At 39.7% G+C, this 19,522-nt stretch overlaps 1 protein-coding gene across 1 annotated transcript in view; it reads right to left on the minus strand.

Moving 5' to 3' along the window:
- adgrd2 (adhesion G protein-coupled receptor D2) overlaps window positions 1-19,522 on the minus strand; it is a 42,245-nt gene that overhangs the window by 1,615 nt on the left and 21,108 nt on the right. Inside the window, exons 12-23 of the mRNA XM_062417123.1 lie at window positions 16,402-16,507; window positions 16,251-16,306; window positions 15,925-16,051; window positions 15,711-15,814; window positions 15,395-15,497; window positions 14,332-14,485; window positions 11,117-11,250; window positions 9,333-9,448; window positions 6,345-6,465; window positions 560-601; window positions 381-434; window positions 55-202 (exon numbers count right to left, since the gene is read on the minus strand). Coding sequence (XP_062273107.1) covers window positions 55-202; window positions 381-434; window positions 560-601; window positions 6,345-6,465; window positions 9,333-9,448; window positions 11,117-11,250; window positions 14,332-14,485; window positions 15,395-15,497; window positions 15,711-15,814; window positions 15,925-16,051; window positions 16,251-16,306; window positions 16,402-16,507 — 1,265 coding nt within the window. The remainder of the gene's footprint in view (window positions 1-54; window positions 203-380; window positions 435-559; window positions 602-6,344; window positions 6,466-9,332; window positions 9,449-11,116; window positions 11,251-14,331; window positions 14,486-15,394; window positions 15,498-15,710; window positions 15,815-15,924; window positions 16,052-16,250; window positions 16,307-16,401; window positions 16,508-19,522) is intronic.

A 19,522-nucleotide genomic window follows, 5' to 3' on the forward strand; every position in this document is an offset into this window, starting at 1 on the left:
CCAAGCTTCCCTGTAATACTCTAACATTAAATTCCTTGTAATGCTGTAGATTACCGTTCTTGATGACCAGTGAATTGGAGGTGAAGCTGGGGGGTCCAGAGGTCTCACTGGTCTCAGGACTGGAGGGGGTCGGTGGAGTGCAGCCCCAGGACTTAATGGGGGCCCTCTGGGAAGGTAGGAAGCTGGTTGGCTGAGAACAGTTCTGGAAATGATATCACAACCCAGGCAGAAGTGCTGCAAAGTTACTTTACTGTAGACTGCCGCACTACAGCCATACAAACATGAGCTGAGTCGGTAAATTAACATTTGAAAAGAGGGAATTATTTCATGTTTAGTTCTGATTTGACATAATCACTGCTGTGTGCTTTTTACTCACTCACCGTGAACGATAAGGCCTTTCTCTTCTCTTTGATCCTCTTTATAGCATTCCTCACCTAAATGAGAAGCAGCGTTAACACCCACGGGTTTGTCCAAAAGGATGGCAGCCTCACATGCCTCACAAAGATACATTTGGATATTCTGCAGCAATGGTGACAACAGCACTGATTTTCCTTCTTACCTCACTGTTGTAAACAGCATAAACCAGGAATATATACAGGCCCTGTGGAGAGGATAAAGAAGAAGAAGAATAAACCCATTCATACAGCTTTTATTGACAATATGCTTTTCTTTTTACCTACAAAAAGCGAGGCATGCATTAATAAATCCCTCTTCATGCTCTTCATCTGCGAGATTGTCTACTCCCTTCTGGCACGAGCTACAGTTGGTTTAACTAAGGTGTGGCACTCACATCTAACCTCAGGCTAATGAAACTCTTGTTTTTATTGTAGAAATACACCAGAAATACAATCTGAAAAACTAGTCAAGAATAAAGGGAGATAGAATTATCTTTTATATATGGGGGAGGAGAGCACACACTTCCAGACAGCCTCTCCTGGAAGACATTCACAGTGTTGCACTCATTTACCAACATGAAAAGTAACAAAAAAACCATGTAAAAAAATAAAAACGAACGATACTCTGTTTACTTATCAGACTCGATGAACTCAGTCAAAATAACATGTTAGTCAGTGCCGACTACCACAACAATTTGAGCATTTTATGATCCAATGCCACTGTCTGTGGATGAATCTGTTATCGTAGGTGTAAGCAGACATGCCACCTTGACTGTGGTGGTGCCTCGTTCGTAAACCTACAAATAAACACTGCAAGGACTTCACTTATTGGAATTCTTTTACCAAGAATTCTATCCAGTTTCGGTAAAAGCTTTGAAAATACAACCATTATATCCCATTAAAATAAAGGCTATGGTCTAGTAACCCCATCCATCCATTCATTTTCTGTTGCTTATCCCAGATATCCTTCTCCCCAGCAACGCCTTCCAGCTCCTCCTGGGAGACCACAAGGTGTTCCCAGGCCAGGAGAGATATATAATCCCTCCAGCATGTTCTGGGTCTGCCCCGGGATCTCCTACCAGTTCGACCTCCCCAAAAAAACGCTAGAGCAAGTAGCGTCCAAGAGGCATTCTGACCAGATGTCCAAACCACCTCAGCTGGCTTCTTTCGATTAAAACATCTAAAAAGTGCTGAAGGAGATTTAATCCAGCTGAAAACAACAGATTGATAGCTACCACCCCACGTCTCTTGCTAGCTAGGTACTAGCTAAGGCTGGGTATCGTTTAAAAAATGTGTCAATCCAGTCCAAGTGCCCTTAAAGTGATACTGATACCAATTGAGTACTTCATTCAATACCCATCATGTGAATAGAAGCATTAAATTGCATTAAATGCCATCACTTCCCCACATCTATATGATTTGACACAGATACATTTTGAAAGTCTTCAAATTATGAAGACTTTCAGACAATGCACAATCAATGAACATTTGTGTTGATTGGCTGTGAGCAAGTCTATCAAACAGTCATATTTTCTATCTCTGGGTGTAAAAAGGATTGATTGCATGTCTTGTTTGACGGGAGATGTTTCCATACTACTTGGTATCGATTTATTTTGGTTGATACCTTAAAGGTATGGAGGACCGATAACCAGCTCTAGTACTAGCTTGTGTTCCCAGATTGAAATGACACTTTTACAATATTATGTGTTTCAGACTTTTATTGCTGTAAAGCATATAATGTGTAAAATAGACTGTAAATGCACTGATATTTTGGTGGTGGTCCACATTGACTCCTGTTCTAGTGAGTATTTTCATGTTATTACAGTAAACAGTGTTTCTATGGATTATAATGACAGAAATCATTGAGTTCGATGATTGAATTAATTAATTAGCCACAAATTCCTGCTGGATTTCTTTTTTTAAAGATTGATTAACCTCCACATTCACACGGGCTACCTTCATCTGTCCACCATAATTCACACAAATATCTCTGCTTTCACTGTCAGTGGAAATGAGATTCGTATTTTCTGATCTGTCACCACAATGATTAAAGGTATAGCTCAAACTAAAACTACCTGGTTCATTAGAGAAAGATGGTTGGCCATGACACAGTCAAACACTTTGCATGTGCAATGCTGATTTCAAAGTTTACACACTGAATATAACAGATACAGGTACACATAGATTACAGCATACACAATGAGGATACAACATTCTGAGAAGGGAGTTACTGATTGGCTAAGAACAATAGATAATCTGATTGGTTGTTGCACAGCTGTGGTCTACAAACCTTCACTTTACACTTCAGTAAACAGTGCCTACTGTGTCAGAGCAGAGATCTGTGCACCAGCTGCTTTGTTTCATGCAGAATGTGATTAAGACACCATGTCCTTATTACTCTGATGTGACTAAGCTCATAATCAGAGTAAGATACCGGGGCTATTATTGGAGCACAGTTTGGCCTGTCAACAATATTCACTATTTTGTTGTTTTGTAAATGCTTCAAGTTGCACTATAGCAGCTACTCCCCAGTGCTGTGAAGATGCTGTAGAAAGAAATGTATGTTGCAAGAAATGCTGCAATTTAAAAGTAGATTTACTGTATATTACTTATTGTATATAGTATTATTCTTATGGACAATATGTTACGGAAACAACCTGTCCTCCGCTCTATATTTTCTTTTTACAGTATTGTGAAGAGTGCGCGCTTTCCAAGTGGCTTCCTGTAATATTGTGTATAGTGTTCTTTAGTATTTTGTTTGTATTGATCTATTGTGGCAGAAGGATCTACTCCAGCATGAAAAATAGAAAAATACAGATGCAGTGTGAACAAACAGCAGCCATTTCAAAGTGTGTCTGTTAAGATCTCACTTTTATTTATCAGTTTATTTTTGCTGTTAGATTGACTAATATTATAATAATGTGTTTATTAATGTGTTTTTTTAATCTAGCACATGTTCCTTTTTTATGATTTTGCTGGGGTGGGGGTGGTTGTGTGGTGGCACGGCTCCTACAGTATGGCTAATGATTTTTAAAAAATGGTAAAATATGGCTAATAAATCACACTGCCCAGAATAATTCTGTGTTGGTGGACAGAAGCAGAGGTGAAAATTATTGTTACAAATAATATCAGATGCTGGGACCCTGCCATGGTGTGCTTTTGAGGGTTTAATGATTTTGAAACCTCTGCTGGATGTTCTTCTTATTGTCATCATTCTTCTTATTATTATACTGACCACACTCTGTGCTTTCTTGGCCCCTCTGACTCTCTCTGTCATATTTTTGTCAAGCTGCTCCAAGAAAACCTTTTTTCTATTTAATTTTTTTGGGTAAAATGAAAAAAGACTAGCCCGGTCCTGCATCATCCTCCTACCTACATGAGGAAGAACTCCTACTGTCGTGTTATCTGCCCTCAGCTGGACACTTGCAGTAAATCTAAATTAACTAGCAGCTCTCTGGGGGTCACCCAGAGGCTAGCTCATTTTGATTAATTAAAGACTCGGGAGGAGCGTGGAGGGGTGGGCGAGGCAAGAAAAGACAAGACAAGGAGGGAGACAAAGAAAGATGTACAGAATGTGTGGAAGCTATAAGGAAAACAGGGGCAATGAGTGGATAGCCAAAAAAAAAAGAAAAGGGTGTGTGAGAGAGGAAGTGAATGCAGTGTTATCAGGGGAGGAGAGCTGGAGGTAGATGTGGTATGACCTGACTGTGGTCTCCCACGCACACACACATGTACACACGCGCACACACATACACACACGCACACACACAAACAGGCCCACAGGTTTCCATATTGTTATTTCTACTAGTAGCTGTAGAGGTCTCTTTATTTCATTTATTAGCTCTTGAAATGAGTCAAAATTAAGAAATAGCAGCAGCTAATGATGATGAAATGATTTTTATTTTGTTTTATGTAAAATATTTTGTATATTTTTCTAAGCCCCTTGTGACCTTTTCACTATATGTGTCACTTAGGCATATATTGAGTTTTTGCAGGACAAGTGAAACTATTCAGAAATAGCATCATTTTTAAAGTGAGTAATACTCTACATGCTCTACGAGACTTTTTATGAAAAAAAAAAGATTTAAAAAGGTTGATGAATGGAGAGTAAAGTGGATTGCCAAAATGTCTCAAACTTTTAAAAAATGTTCTGAATTTAACCTCATCTGCCCCCCTTTCCTCACTAGGTACAAGTCTTTGATAAAAGGCTCCAAAGAATGAAAAGAGATGCTCAGTGTTGGTCCCACGATGTAGCAGAATGTATAATTTACACTGTTTTTGTGTTTTATTGAAGTTTTGACAATAGTATGGGCTTATAATGCTAAAGTAAATGAATATAAAAGTAAATAACAAATAGGAATAAAAGAAAACATTCAATATAATAGTAAGAAAAGAATTGCAGCACAATAGAAGATGAAGTCAAGATGTCAAGCTCAAGTTGCCAGGGTCTAGTTCTTGTATGAATCCGTAAGCTGTTTGAGAGATTTGGGGACAGCCACAGCAAAAGCTTGATCATCTATTTCTGTGAATTCATCTCTGAACATTCAAAAGATCTCAATCTTACTTTCATTAATATTGAGAAAGTTCAAATCTATCCAAGTTAGGTTAGAGTTAGAGTTAGGATTAGGGTTGATGACAAAGAAAGGGAAGTTTCTTAAAAATATATCCTAAAGACAGCATAGACAGTAAAAAGAGGATGGGGGGCCAAACTGCAGTCTTGAGGGACCCCCAGGAGTAAGTGGGGCTACAGTTGAAGAATATTTGCCTAGGTTATAGAGAAACTCCTATATCTGTCATATATCTGTCAGGTATGACTGAAACCATTTGAGAGTAGGACTGGATAATCTTTTAAAAGATTACGATGACCAGCACCAATCCAAGCACCCTTAAAGTGATACTGATACCAATTGAGTACTTCATTAGATACTCATCGTGTGAATAGAAGCATTAAATTGAATAAAATGCCATCACTCCTCCACATTGTAGCTGCTGTGGCAGTGGACCAATCACATGTAGCATTAAATTGAAGAACACTTGCGTTGATTGGTTGGAACAAGTCCATACAAATAGTCATATTATAACCCTTGAACAAGGGACTATCTTTCCAGTTTTCCAACCACTACAAGCACTTTACAATAAATGTCATGTTCACCTATTTACACACACATTCATACACTGATGGCAGAGGCTGCCATGCAAGGTGTCACCATGCTCATCAGGATTTAACCTAACACACATTCACACACCCCTGTTGTAGCCATTGGGAACAATTTGGGATTCATTATCTTGCCCAAGGACAGATGGACATGAGGACCGGAGGAGATGGAGATTGAACCGCTGATCTTCCGATTAGTGGAACAATACTTGACCTGTTAGAACAATCATAAAGTAGCTAAAAGTAGCCCAAGTGTTCTTTGCTTGGTGTTCCCAATAAGCTAGCATTAACGTGGGTTTGAGGTAGCGGGTTGTGTTTCCTGATCGTGAAAGACGACACCCCCCGTACTCCTTATTTGGAAGGTCCTGGCTCCAAATGGAAAAAAAAAAATGGTGCTGACCATAAGCTGCAAGTCTGGGCTTTAAACAAAACCTTCACACTTTGCTACGTTCATCCTTATATATACTGTAGTCTATGCTTCAGTGTCCAGGGCGCCGCGCACTATTTTTAGTGCCCAGAAATCTAACTTTGGTTATTTTCTGAAAAATCATTGACTTTTTGTATATTAACAGCTATATAGTTTTTATTATACTATACAGTTTTTAATAATGATACCAGTACCTTTTATGATAGAAGCTTGTCAGTTGTACATAGTCAAAATACATTTTGTAGTTTTTGGTCTATCATGACAGATTCAAGTGACTAATATTATACTATTCTCCAGAGTCTAAAAAAAAAGAGATCTGGATATGAAAATGAGATCAGTTTTAACCACATTAAGTGTCTTTGTTTACCTGGAAGGCATTGAGAGCGATGAAGACATAGGCAACTACTACAGACAGATGGACCAGAACTCCACACAGCCAGGTCAGACCCAGGACAGGCAGCAGGATGAGAACCGGCCGCGTCACCGCCCTGCAAACATACAAAGATGTGGAATCATGATTCAAGAAATGCGCATTCGGTATGTGCATGTAAAGTACAAATGCATGAGAATGAGCCCTAATAGACTTGAATTAGCCACACAAGATTGCTGAAACAAGATTTCACACTGTGTTGTGGCACCATTTGATTTCCTCAGTGCTCTGCAAAACTTCTCTTTGTGAGCCATTTTAGAAACATGAGTATAGACAGACAGAAGGACTCAGTAAAGTGGAGTTTTCAAGGTGTTTTGATGACATTTTCTTCACAAATATTTCCTCCTTGAATCAAACATGTCTACACAGCTATAGATTTTACCGCCTACCACAGTCACTCACTCTCCTGTTCCTTTGCAATCATCCTTTTCAATGATCCTGGTGCTTATACGTCCAATAACCATTTCATGGGGCAAGGCAGAAAAGGTTGCCTTTGTTCATACCACTATTGTTGTCACACTGCTGCACCTGGGTAAAGAGATTGACTTTTCAGTCTGCGCCGTGTCTGCAAGGACAAAGCCGGCTCTCACTTCCCTCTCTTCCCTTTTATTTTTGAAAGTCGTTTTCCTCTAATCCCCTGAACACTCTAGACCTGGCACAGACATCTACTCTCAGTCTGTTTGTGAGGGAATGAAGAGACGTGGTGAGAATGGAGACAGGATGGCGTTATTGCATTGCAATCAGACATGCACAGAAAGAAAATGTGGATAAAAGAGTTTATGTATATTGAGTTGAAAGACATCCTAGTTTCTCTTTAGCCATAAGCATGTAAGTAATACCTTCTAACATACTGACCTGACCTCTGAAAAAGCCCATTAGTGCTCAAAACACTGGGGTTAATACACACTGTATAAGTTCACCTTTCGGAGTCGCAGCAGAAGATGCATGCTAGTAGCAAGCCCTATGCCTCTTGTATCTTGCTGATACCATCAGTCTTGTCTGGTGGAACCAGGCAGAGACCAGGTCCTCCAGGCTTAAGCCCCCTACTCAATGCTTTGTTCCTCAATGGGACTTTCAAATGGTTCTGGATGGTCCAGTAGTTACACCTCCTCTTCGACTGACATCAGCCAAGAAGGTGGTGGACCCCTGCACCTTATTTGTGTATCCCTCTTAAATGTCTATCAGGTTGATTTTTAGGTTTAGTCACCTGATGCTTTGTGAGGAGCAGCTTCATATACTAGGCCCTGTGTGTGTGTGTGTGTGTGTGTGTGTGTGTGTGTGTGTGTGTGTGCTCTGCTTTTACATGGAGCGCAGTGGTTTCTGGAAGTTCGACTGGCTAAGGGGGCATCTCTCTGTGAGTGAAGCAGGTCACTCACTGGATTTGTGATGTAATGTGATGTGCATAAGTTATAAGAAGGTGAACCCAGCAGGCCTCATTCCACTCAGGGCATTGCGTCATCTATTGCACTTTTCAGGGGTGACCCATTGGAGGACATCTGGTTGGCCACCTCCTGGTCCTCCACTTCCACCTCGTCTGGCTTCTCATGTAGAGCAGACTGAGGTGTTATTAAGTGCCTAGCTTGCTTGCTGATTTTTTGTAGGGGTAAAACAATAGCAAAGCCTGTTAGAGGGCTCCTTATGTACTCATAGAATTGGAGTTGCATCCAGGTAACGACTGAATCTAGTGAAATCTAGAGGGATATCAGCACGGTGTGTAGACTGTCCAGGGTCATTTGGGTAAACTGATCATTTAATGTAAATGCATATACATATATTTTTTCAGGAAATGAATCACCTGCAGCACCATATTGAGAATCTGTGGCTATCTTGCATACATAACTACACTGTGACATAATTACTAGAAATGTTCGTGCAATCATCCTGTAACCATAGTAACACAAACATAATGTCTGCTGCTCAGCCTCTGACTGGCGACCATATTTATGTAAAGCTGAAGCAGAGTGGATGAAATAGTAAAAAAAAAAAAAAAAACAGAACCGTATCTTTATTTAGAGCTGGCTCGATCACACACACACACACACACGCACACACACGCACACACACACACACACACACACACACACACACACACACACACACACACACACACACACACACACACACACACACACACACACACACAAATACTCAGTAGAGATCAAAATGTGGATTAATCCGCCGATGAAAATAGTCCCAAACAAATTCACTATTTCCTCTAATTTGAATAATGTTTGCTCAGCTGTTTTTTAGGCAATTACTGAGGCTTTTCTTTTTTTTAAATGAAACTAGTTTTGGGGCTCACATGGTAGGGAATTTGGATAATATTTCCAGACAAACTAATTCCATTCATATTTGTTGAAGATTTCTGCAATATATGTTGAAATAAGTGATGTGCTCTCAGAAATAAGACCTGAGAATGGGTTCTTTGGCCAGACAGGATTGTGTTTTTAAGGCCCTCTAGCAAAGATTAAGGATGACACGTGTTACAAAAAGCCTCAGTGTTTGACTCATAAATATTTTAGACACTAATCATGTTGTGAAGTGTCTAGAAAGAACTGAAAATTATAGCTGATTGTAGTTTTAAGTAAAGACAGATAGATGTATTGTACACACAGACAGACACACACACACACACAGGGACCAGGTGTTAAGCTGATAAGCCCATACAGCTCCCACAGCAGACTCCCCAACCACAACTCCCAATCTCTCACACTGTCTCTATTGACTACAGCTGGCTTGACCAAAAAGGAAACAGCAAGCTTGTATGTGTGTGTGTGTGTAAGAGAGAGAGCGAGCGTGAGCGAGAGAGTGTGAGAGAGAGAGCGTGGGCGCACGAGAGAAGGAGATTCGTGAAAGAAAGCGCACAAAAAGCAGGAGGAGGGAGAGAGAGTGACAGAGAGAGGTAGAGAAGTGGTCGCATCTCACCAGGTGAGGTCAAAGGTTTGCATCTTTGACGCCGAGCTTGGACTGAGCATCTTAGCGCGGCGACGAGCGCTGGAAACGGTCACCATGACAACCCGACACAGCACAACCGCATTGACCTGCAGGCAGAGGACAACAGCATCAACATGGCCTCCAGCGAACACAAGATGTGCCGCCTCAGAGCCACTTGGCCTCAGGCTCACATGTAGAGGAGGGAAGGTTCAGTCTCCTCCTCAGGCTGCTGGAAATCACACAAATCACATTCAGCTGATGCACATTATTTCATTTTCCATTGCTTCTGATCTCTCTGAGATGTGGAAAACTGAATATAGGAAAAATATAAAGGGGAAGAAAAAGCTCAATATTCTTTTGGTAGGTTGCTCCTTTAACCTTCTGTGTTATTTGGATTTTTTGGGAAATATATTCAGGAAAAATCCCTGTTATGTGTCTTTTTCAAGGGAATTGATTTTAATATTGATTACAACCAAGCTATTAGTAACTTTTCCCGTTCCTCTTTTGAAATAAAAAATCTATCTATCTATCTATCTATCTATCTATCTATCTATCTATCTATCTATCTATCTATCTATCTATCTATCTATCTATCTATCTATCTATTCTCAGTTTTCTTTAAGATATAGAAGTATAGAATAGTGTAATAGTATTGTAACTGAGTGGGTTTGTATAACTGTATAAACTTAATAATACAAAACAATAAATAGGAAGTTAAGTCCAAACTACTCAATTTAAACATTGTTCTTTATTTAGAACATTTTGTTGTAACTCACCACACAAAATAAAAGCCCTCCATACCTCCCTCTACTCTCCCAAATAAAGATGAGTTGAATATCACTCAATTGTCCCTCCAGGCTCCCTTACAGTCAAGATGGTGGTGCCTAATTTTAGTGGATTGTAACATATCAGATAAGTGATTAATCTGCAGATGCGCTGGTTTAAAATGACACCAAACTTTTCTATGGATGTCATTTCTGAGCCATGATGAAAGCCAAAATGTGGCCTGCAGCAGACTTGTTTGTAGCCTATAGCTGATCGGTGCAGTTGTTGATCACATGCTGCCCCTATTGGCCGATTCAGAGGAATGAGATAGACACTTTTTAATTTGGCTTTCAATTGAATTTGATCTATTTATCAATCTGTCTTTTATTTTCTAGTTTAGCCTGTTTTACTACTTGGACTATGCTGTTAATTCTATATTATCATTTTATTCTTCATAATTCACCTTTTGTGTCTGTTTTACTTCATTACTTTTACTCTTTTACTCCGGTTTTACTCACTTTATTCTATAGTGACTTTATTTTATTCTTTCCTTTATATATTTTTAATATGTTATTACTTTTATTAGATATCTATTTTCTTTTATTCATTTATTTATTTTTTAATTAATTAATTTATTGTTCCAATTTAATCCTACCTCTGGTGTTCCTTCATTGCAGATTCTTAAGAGTCATGATAATACACACACACACATACACACACACAGGCTTATGCTTGGAAGGAAGTAATAAGTCAGAAAAAAAATAATAAACTCAATGTTTTCAAAATTTTAAGGCAGCTGAAGGCAAAAGGTTATTAAAAAAACCCACAATATGACAACATTACCCATAACAGTGTCAGTTATCAAGACATGCGAGGAGATACACAAGCAGGTGCGCACACACACACACACACACACACACACACACACACACACACACACACGCACACACACACACACACACACACACACACACACACACACACACACACACACACACACGGTTACATACCGCCAAGACAAATATAACCGGTCCCACAAAAGCCCAGATTGTGTCGGTCTTCACATTGAGCCAGCAGTGATCATCTGCCTTGTACTTGTCCACTGATACAGCCAGTGTTACACCGACTATCAGAACGGGTAGTCCTGAAAAACAATTCAATAAAAAAGTACATAAACTGTGGCTGGTGCTGTAACAACAACACAAGCAGCATGTTTGAAGACATATTTACAGAACAGTGAAAGCTGCAGCGTCTGTTCAACTCACTATTTAGTCTGTTCTCTTCTCTCAGTCTATTTAGTCTGAGGGAGAACATCGTGCATGTCTACATGGAGAGCAGGAGGAAACACCTGAATGTCGTGGTGCTTATTCACACACTGTTCTCAGCTCATGATGCGACATAACACGCAGTAACAGATGGATTTGAGAACATGAACATCAGCAGCTGCAGGATGGTTTTTTTTATATGAACTGGGTTAAGGTTGCTGTTAAACAAAACATCGCATAACAGTGATATAGGTCAATAAAACATGATTCTAATACATTGGGAGTAACTTAAAGCCCCACTAGCATCCTCTATAGGCTGTTCATTACACTACTTAATATGACAGAGGAGCTTAAAACGGAGAGGTATGAGTGGACATGTCAAGGGTCATTGTAAGGGTTTATACACATGGTAGCACGAACAGGTGCAGCAAATATGACAAGCGGGTAGTGTAAAAGGAACAAACCTTTTTCAAAATGTTAAGGGTTCATCCTCTGGGGAACCACCACCAACCCTCACAAACTGTTCATATTTTTTTTTTTTTTTTTTTTTTTTTTTACAGCTGTCAAATGATTAAATGGGTCATATTTGACCCGAACAGCATGTAAGGGTTAAAAACTATTATGTGTAATTACAACATGTGGTTTGATGGAGATAAAATAGTAAAATCATAGGATCATTACATCATATCTGTGCTACAGTATAGTGTGTAGCTACAGGTGTGCCTGTGCCACTTAAATCTCAAGCTGGCACATACATACCTCATCATCATCATCATCATCATAAAAAAAAACCCCAGTAGTAAATCTCAAGCATGAACATCAGAAATAGGTTTCCAAAGAACAGACAAACAAACAATCAAACAAAAATATCGCAGCAGGAGCCAGAAAAGGGAAGTTCAGATCCATCATCTCTTTGTGTCCGTCTATATGTTGGGTTTCTTTCCTCCTGGTTGAATGTCCCACCTTGGCTCTGTGTGTGTGTGACTGTGTTATTTGTCTGCAAAGCTGTGTTGTTACTGCTCTTTGGAACCTGCTGAGGCCTTAAATGAGTTGTATGCTGGTTGTTAAATCACTGCTTGACTGTGATTTGTGATTCTTTGTGGCCTGTGATGGTTAATCCTCATTTTGTTAACAGACAATGTCATTCAGGTGGCATTATGTTCCTTGTGAATGCAAATAGCTAAATGTAATTAGCTATGGGTTTAACCTGGATGTTTTTCCTTTCATTTATGTAATATTGCTCAAAATATACAAAGGTGTCACCATTGATTTTGTATACTGATAAAAATACACAAATAGCACATAGCACCTTTCTAGTAATATAGCTATTCATTCCACTGTAAGTACAATGCTTTTCAGTTAGCTGCCTCAAGGGGACAGTCTAAATGCTGAAAAAAAGTTTTTTATAAGCAGCGTTTAAAAAGATGCAACCACATCAGTTCAATTCATAAACTCAAAAAGAAGCTGAGGTTTTTTTTTTTTAATACCTGAAGCATTATTAATCCTGGAGTGACTCACCGGTTAATCCATGATTTGCAACATTGAATATAAACCTACTGGCTCTGACTGAAATACCCACTAACTGCTGGTGTGTGTTGCTCCTCACTAACATTATGTATGAAAGCTCAGCCTGAAATCATCATATCAATCCCAATACAAAAAATCCTAACAATTCCTATCCTGATCTTTCACAGAAATATGTCACAAGGCTTGACCCATTCTTTTGATGTTGATGTTTGGAAACCTTGGATGTTCAAAATGAAATATGTAGTTACAAGATTTCCACCTGACAGCAGCGTTAACCAATCGCAATAAAGTAAAAGTTGTTTCCAGGAAAGTCTTGTGATTGACTGTTTTATTTGTCATTTTGACAGCTGGGCAAGTGATGATTGGTTAGCAGGCCTCGCTGTGGTTAGTTTGTACCTTAGAGCGTGTGGGAAAAATGAGCAACTAGCAGAGTGAGCATGAGTTTCAGTGCCCAGGGTCCCCATGGGAGAACTAATCCCAGCCTTGCCTATGACTGTCTTTTTTAAATGATTATCCACAAGGAGTCACTGGGAAGTTTGGTTTCTGCAACCATGTGAAGCCAAGTCTGTCTCTGCTGTCCCCACCTGAACTCACCCCCTCTCATATGTCTGAGAGGAGGACAGCAACATGCCAAAGTCCTCCAGCAACTCAACCAGGCAACAGTCAATTCCACTGCAGGTGAACTTTACAGTAAGCCTGTCACAATAATGATCGACTTATCATACAATAACTTAATTATTAACATCATCATGTCTATATATGGACTTATCGTAAGATACATGGACATGACCAAGAATTGCCACACTTCACGTTAGCAGCTAAGAGGCTATTCATGTCACATTGGCTAAACAAGTAGTGTCCTCCATTGCTCACTGTGTACATCCTGAGTGGAGACTGTAGAAGAATTAAAGGTAAATAACTCTGTCCCCAACCATAATGACAGTCTGGGTTTTTACAGAAGCATAGCATGATCACTTAGTGAGATATTATATTATAGACTATGTACTTCAAGCTAACTGTGCTGTAGTCACAGACACAATAATCACTCCTCTTCATTGTTCTGCATTCTACTCAGAGGTTTTCTCCTCTACTTATTGTTGTTCTTAATCCTGATTTGACAGAAACAATTTGCAAAAGATCATCACTTGGTTTTTGATTTTTTTTTTTTTCATCTCAATGGAGGCACAAACAGTAAGGGAACAACCAAGCAAAGAGATGCATATTTAAATATGAAGTGTAAAATGTGACAGCCATATTTTGTTGTGCTCCATAAAGAGGCAGTCATCCACAAAGTTTAGACTTGTTGTGATTTAGTTGATTATAGAAGGACTTTTTCATTTCTAGATTTTATGATTCATTACATTTCAATCCCAACCTACAATGAACCAGCTCAATAACCAGAGACACCGATGAGATATAAAAAAAGAGTTTACCCCAGCCGATGATGTAGTAGAGTTTCATCCTGCGGTCCTCGCTGATGTTGACTGACACAACTTTGCTCCACAACAGCAGGCCCTCCACCAGCATCCAGGAGAAGGAAGCCATGAAGAAGAGATGAAGGAGTGCAGTCACCACAAAGCACGCCGCCTGCAGGGTTCAAAATATATAAAAACAAAGATGTAATTATAAGGCTGCGGCGTTCATGACACCTCTTGTATTACTGTGATTTTACTGTTCTTTTAGTCTTATCATTAGTGTGGCAAAAGTATGAGTTTGTCTTGAGAAATCAGTTATGTAACGTGCTGCAAATAAACCTGCATTAACTAGTTTATGGCCACTTGGGGGCAGTGTGAAAAACCTGTATACAACACGATTCAAGATTCAAGATTCAAGATTCAAGACAACTTTATTAATCCCTTGAAGGGCAATTCATTTGACAGCTCGCACCACAACATAACATAACACTGACATATTAACACTGACATATTATCAATTTTTAGCAGTTCCCTGTTAAAACGTCCAGCAGACCCAGATCTAGACCTGTCACGATAACTACTTTTGTTGGACGATATATGGTCTCAGAAATAATCGCGATAAACAATATTATTGTCATTTGAAGATCATTTTATACCACTGATATAATGATAATATAATAGTATAATAATGCAAAGGGGGATGGAGGGATGGGATTGTAGAGTGTGTGCTACACTTGTGTAAAAACCCAGACTGTCATTATGGTTGGGGACAGAGTTATTTACCTTTAATTCTTCTGCAGTCTCCACTCAGGACGTACACAGTGAGTAATGGAGGACACTACTTGTTTAGCCAATGTGACATGAATAGCCTCTTAGCTGCTAATGTGACGTGTGGAAATATTGAAGTAAACAAATGATAAAGGTCATGTCCATGTATCATACGATAAGTCCATATATAGACATGATGATGTTGATAATTACATTATTGTACAATAAGTCAATTTTTTTTAAGTATGTGGAAAGAATTTGTATAATTTTGGGAGCATTCCACCTAATGTACAAATATATCATGTAGTCTCACCTCATTATCAGACGCCCAATTGCTGCACATCAACAGCAGCTCAGCGATGCCCAGGGCAACAATCAGGTTCTTGTGGACGGTGGTACGGTCTGATTTAGGGACCCTGCACGGGTACATAAACACACGTGAACACATACAGCAAGAATCATTTGAGTCGAGATCCCACAAATATATTTCCCCGAGGTGCCGTTCACAATCTACACAAGCACAATCTTTCTGTTTTTTTTCTCCCTAGTTATTGATGTGGCAGGTTTTTATGAAATGTTTATCACCCTCAGTGCTTCACAGAGTGCACTCTGTGATGTTTGTGACTGACCCAACAGCGATGAAGAGGATGAAGGTGAAGAGGAGGCCACACAGAGACACTCCACAGCCAATGAACGTCAGCACCTGTAGAGCTTTTTCGTTCTCTGGGCTCCTCTGACACACACAGACACACACACACACAGAGTGAGTTGTAAATATCAGCTCATACTAAAGATGATAGTCTATACAAAACACAGAGTGATAATTGAAGAGAGGAATGTTACCTGGGCTTCATAAACCTGTAGCAGCAATGCAAAATTGGTGGTGTGATTGCAGTAGCACACTGTGTATCCATATTGTTTGGACAAAACCTCACACCCTTTGGTATTCCACCACCCACCAGCCTCCGGACTAGTTAGACAAAAACAGCACATACTTGCATATCTACATACACACAGGAATGCCAAGAATGAAAATATTCTGCTACTTAAACAGTTTTATAGCATTTGTCACATCTTGAAGAAATAGGTAAGATAACTGTGGTATTACAGAGGAATCTAAGACCTCCATAATAGCCTACACTCTTATAAAAAAGTTCATTGGAACTTACGTGAGGTTAAAATCCCAGAAGGCACACACTGGATCATACACCATACCAGTGAAATTCTGTAGGGAATGAACAGCCCACACGATGAATATATATTTAATTAGAAGGGGAGAGGAGAATTTCAAAGAGGGATGTTTGGAGAGATTTTGCTAACCTGCGCTCTGTGCCGGAGCTGGAAGTGAACTGCTGTGGCGACTGGCTGGTCGTCTCCCAGCACTGTGGTGGATATGACAGAAGAGCCTAGGACGGTGCCCAAATACCTGGTTATATACACAAATAACATACATTACAACAATAGATGCAGGGAGCAGGCAGAATAGGTAGAATGTATATGAAGGTTTTGCTCCACAAAAGACAAGATTATCAATGTATTATCCTAATGATAATGCTTGCATGTTGTTTAGCAGGTATCATTTTAACCGTCTTAGTTTCGAGTGCTAACATTCGCTAATCGGCACTAAAAACAAGGTAGAAGAGAAGGTAGCTGATGGGAACGTCATGGTAGCTACTGTATTTGACTTCTTCGATTGAGGCTACAAAAGAGCGATGTAACAGTTTTATTGACTTTTTCAGAGCCAAGGTCAACAGCATGTGCTCTCTGATGTCCAGCTCTTCCTCTCTGCTTATTCATGTCATTGACACCGTGTCTGGGAGTTCACCGTCTCCACTCCATTTTAACTAGCGTCAGGTTGAGCCGCATTGAGAAAATCCCCAGGAAGATGAAACCCTGTACTTGTACGCTGAACCCCACTGGCACAGCTCTACTTAAATCATACATCCCCCAGACTGGTAGGGTTCACTCTGCCCTCAAGATCATACCTTGGACCCAGAAGTTCTTCCCTGCTATAGACCACTCAAACCTCCCTTTCCTGTCCAAGGTGTTGGAGAACTTCTGGTGACTAGTACTCAAACAGCTATGCTCAGGGTTGTGAGTGAGCCGCTGATGGGAGCTGATGCAGGGTCCTCTTCTCAACTGATTTTCCTTGACCATTGGATTGTCAGACCTTTTGGGTAAGACTGAATATGTCGCACAGGGAGGGTTCAGGACTAGATCATTCCCTGTCACCTGTGGTGTGACACAAGGAGCGGTTCTCAGACGGATCCTATTTACACTGTTTTACACACTATTTACTTTGCTGATAATACCACACTGTTCATCAAAACTGACCCAAGCCCTTCTGCTGCCATATCACACCTCAGCCCCTATCTTAAGGAGATAAAGGCCTGAATGGGGACACATTTCCTCCATTTAAACAGCAGCAAAATTCACACCACACCAGTTAACCAGTTCAGTCATCCCCCATACCTCATCTCAGCTTTGACGCCCAGGACATCCCTCAGTCATTAATCTGGCTGTTAGGGTTTGACCCTCACCTGATTTTTGATGATCATATAAGACATTTACGCAAAACCTCTGTCTACTATATCTAAACATCTCTGAAATCTGCCCCTCTCTAACCCTGACAGAAGCAGAGAAGCACGTTTATCTCTTGAAAACTGGACCACTGTAATGTGCTCTTCACAGGGATCCCTTGGCAGAAGCATCCAGAAGCTAAAGTACATTCAGCACAGCTCTGCCAGGATCTTGATGAGAATGTGCAAACACAAGCATATAAAACAATTCTGTTTTCATTGGACTAGCTCCCTGTCTCCTTCTGGATTGACTACAAAGTCCTGCTACTCACATACAAATCTATCAAGAGACATGTGCTTCCCTATGTACAGGAACTGATAATACCATAAACCTCAACCCGAAACCCTCAGATCTGCCAGAAGCTCTCTCCTTCAGGCCCCTACTAAGCTCCACACCGTAGGGGAATGAGCCTTCTGCTTTGCTGCACCACAGCCTTCTAACCATCTGAGAGCAATACAGACCCTAGACTCTTTTGAAAAAAAGGCTTGAAAACCTTTTCTATTGAGGAAGGCTTTTTCATTTGAACCAGTATTATTATTTTCTTTATGTTGCGTGTTCTATGTTGTTAATACTGTAGCACTTTGAGTTTCACTATGAATGAACCACGGTACAAATTGGAAAAAAAAAAAGTTTCCTGTTTTTCTTTGTAATTTGCTTTCATCGTTTCATCGTTTTTAATCATTTTCTTTATGTTGTTCTCGGTCTCCTCTTATTCTGTCTTATTATCAGCTTGTCAATCAACTGTGAAGCACTTTGAACTACATTAACCTGTTTGAAATGTTTTATATAAATAGATAGATATATACTTTATTGTCCCTGAAGGGAAATTTGTCTTGGAGTGCTGAGACAGCTGCCGCCATAGTTAAAAAGAACAAATAAAGTCAAAGTAAAGTTGCACATTTGCACAACCATTATACTGTACAATATACATGACAGAATTGCACCTTTGCACGATAATAAATGATGAAATGCTACCTGTTGCCTCAATAAATACATAAGTACACATATTGCACATTCCCACATACAAAAATCCTGAAGGGACCATGAATGTTGTACCAATTTTCACAGCAATCTATGCAATAATGAAAATCAGCAAAACAAAAATAACATTAACATGGTGACACACTCAAGAAGTCACCAGTCATTAGAGTTTGACCTGCTAAGTGGCAAGGACCACCAAAGCTGTAAGAATATGTGCCCTCTGGGACTTGGTTATCTGTAAGCAAATAACATGGCAAACCATCAAATAGTAGTAGTAAAAGATATTTCACTTAATCACAAATGTCAAGTCTTTAAGGTAGGATTCATCCTCTGGGGACAATGAATGTGTGTACCAAATGTAATAGGAATCCATCCAGTAGTTACTGAGATATCTCAAACTTATATCAAAGTGGTAGACCAACCGACTGATAGAGCAACAGAGAGAAATATCATTTTAATTTTATTCAAAAGCCAGTAATTCTTTGAAAACATGTTTTTTATGACTTCAGGATTACTGTGTGTCACACTAGCTAAAGGCTAGTGGGTTGAAACCGTATGTCATGTGTGGATTGTGTACGTAGATTCATAGACGATTCTGGCAACTTACAAAACGTATGGATCCGTGTGTACGACAATTATTAATATTAATAGTTTCCCTGGAGAAACAAAAAAATGGGAGCACAGCTGGAAAGGAGGTGAAAATACCGAAGGAACTCGGGGAAAAACGGGAGCGTTGGCAGGTCTATGATTACCCAAAAGGTCAACTGGTATCTCCACTCTTATAATAATGCATATCACCATTTTACTGTCAACAACTGTTAGCATCACGGGACAGAGATAGCTTTATGGACCATTGTTAGGGCAAACATTCTGACTTTTC

The sequence above is a fragment of the Scomber scombrus genome, chromosome 4 (assembly GCF_963691925.1).
Source record: "Scomber scombrus chromosome 4, fScoSco1.1, whole genome shotgun sequence".
NCBI lineage: Eukaryota > Metazoa > Chordata > Actinopteri > Scombriformes > Scombridae > Scomber > Scomber scombrus.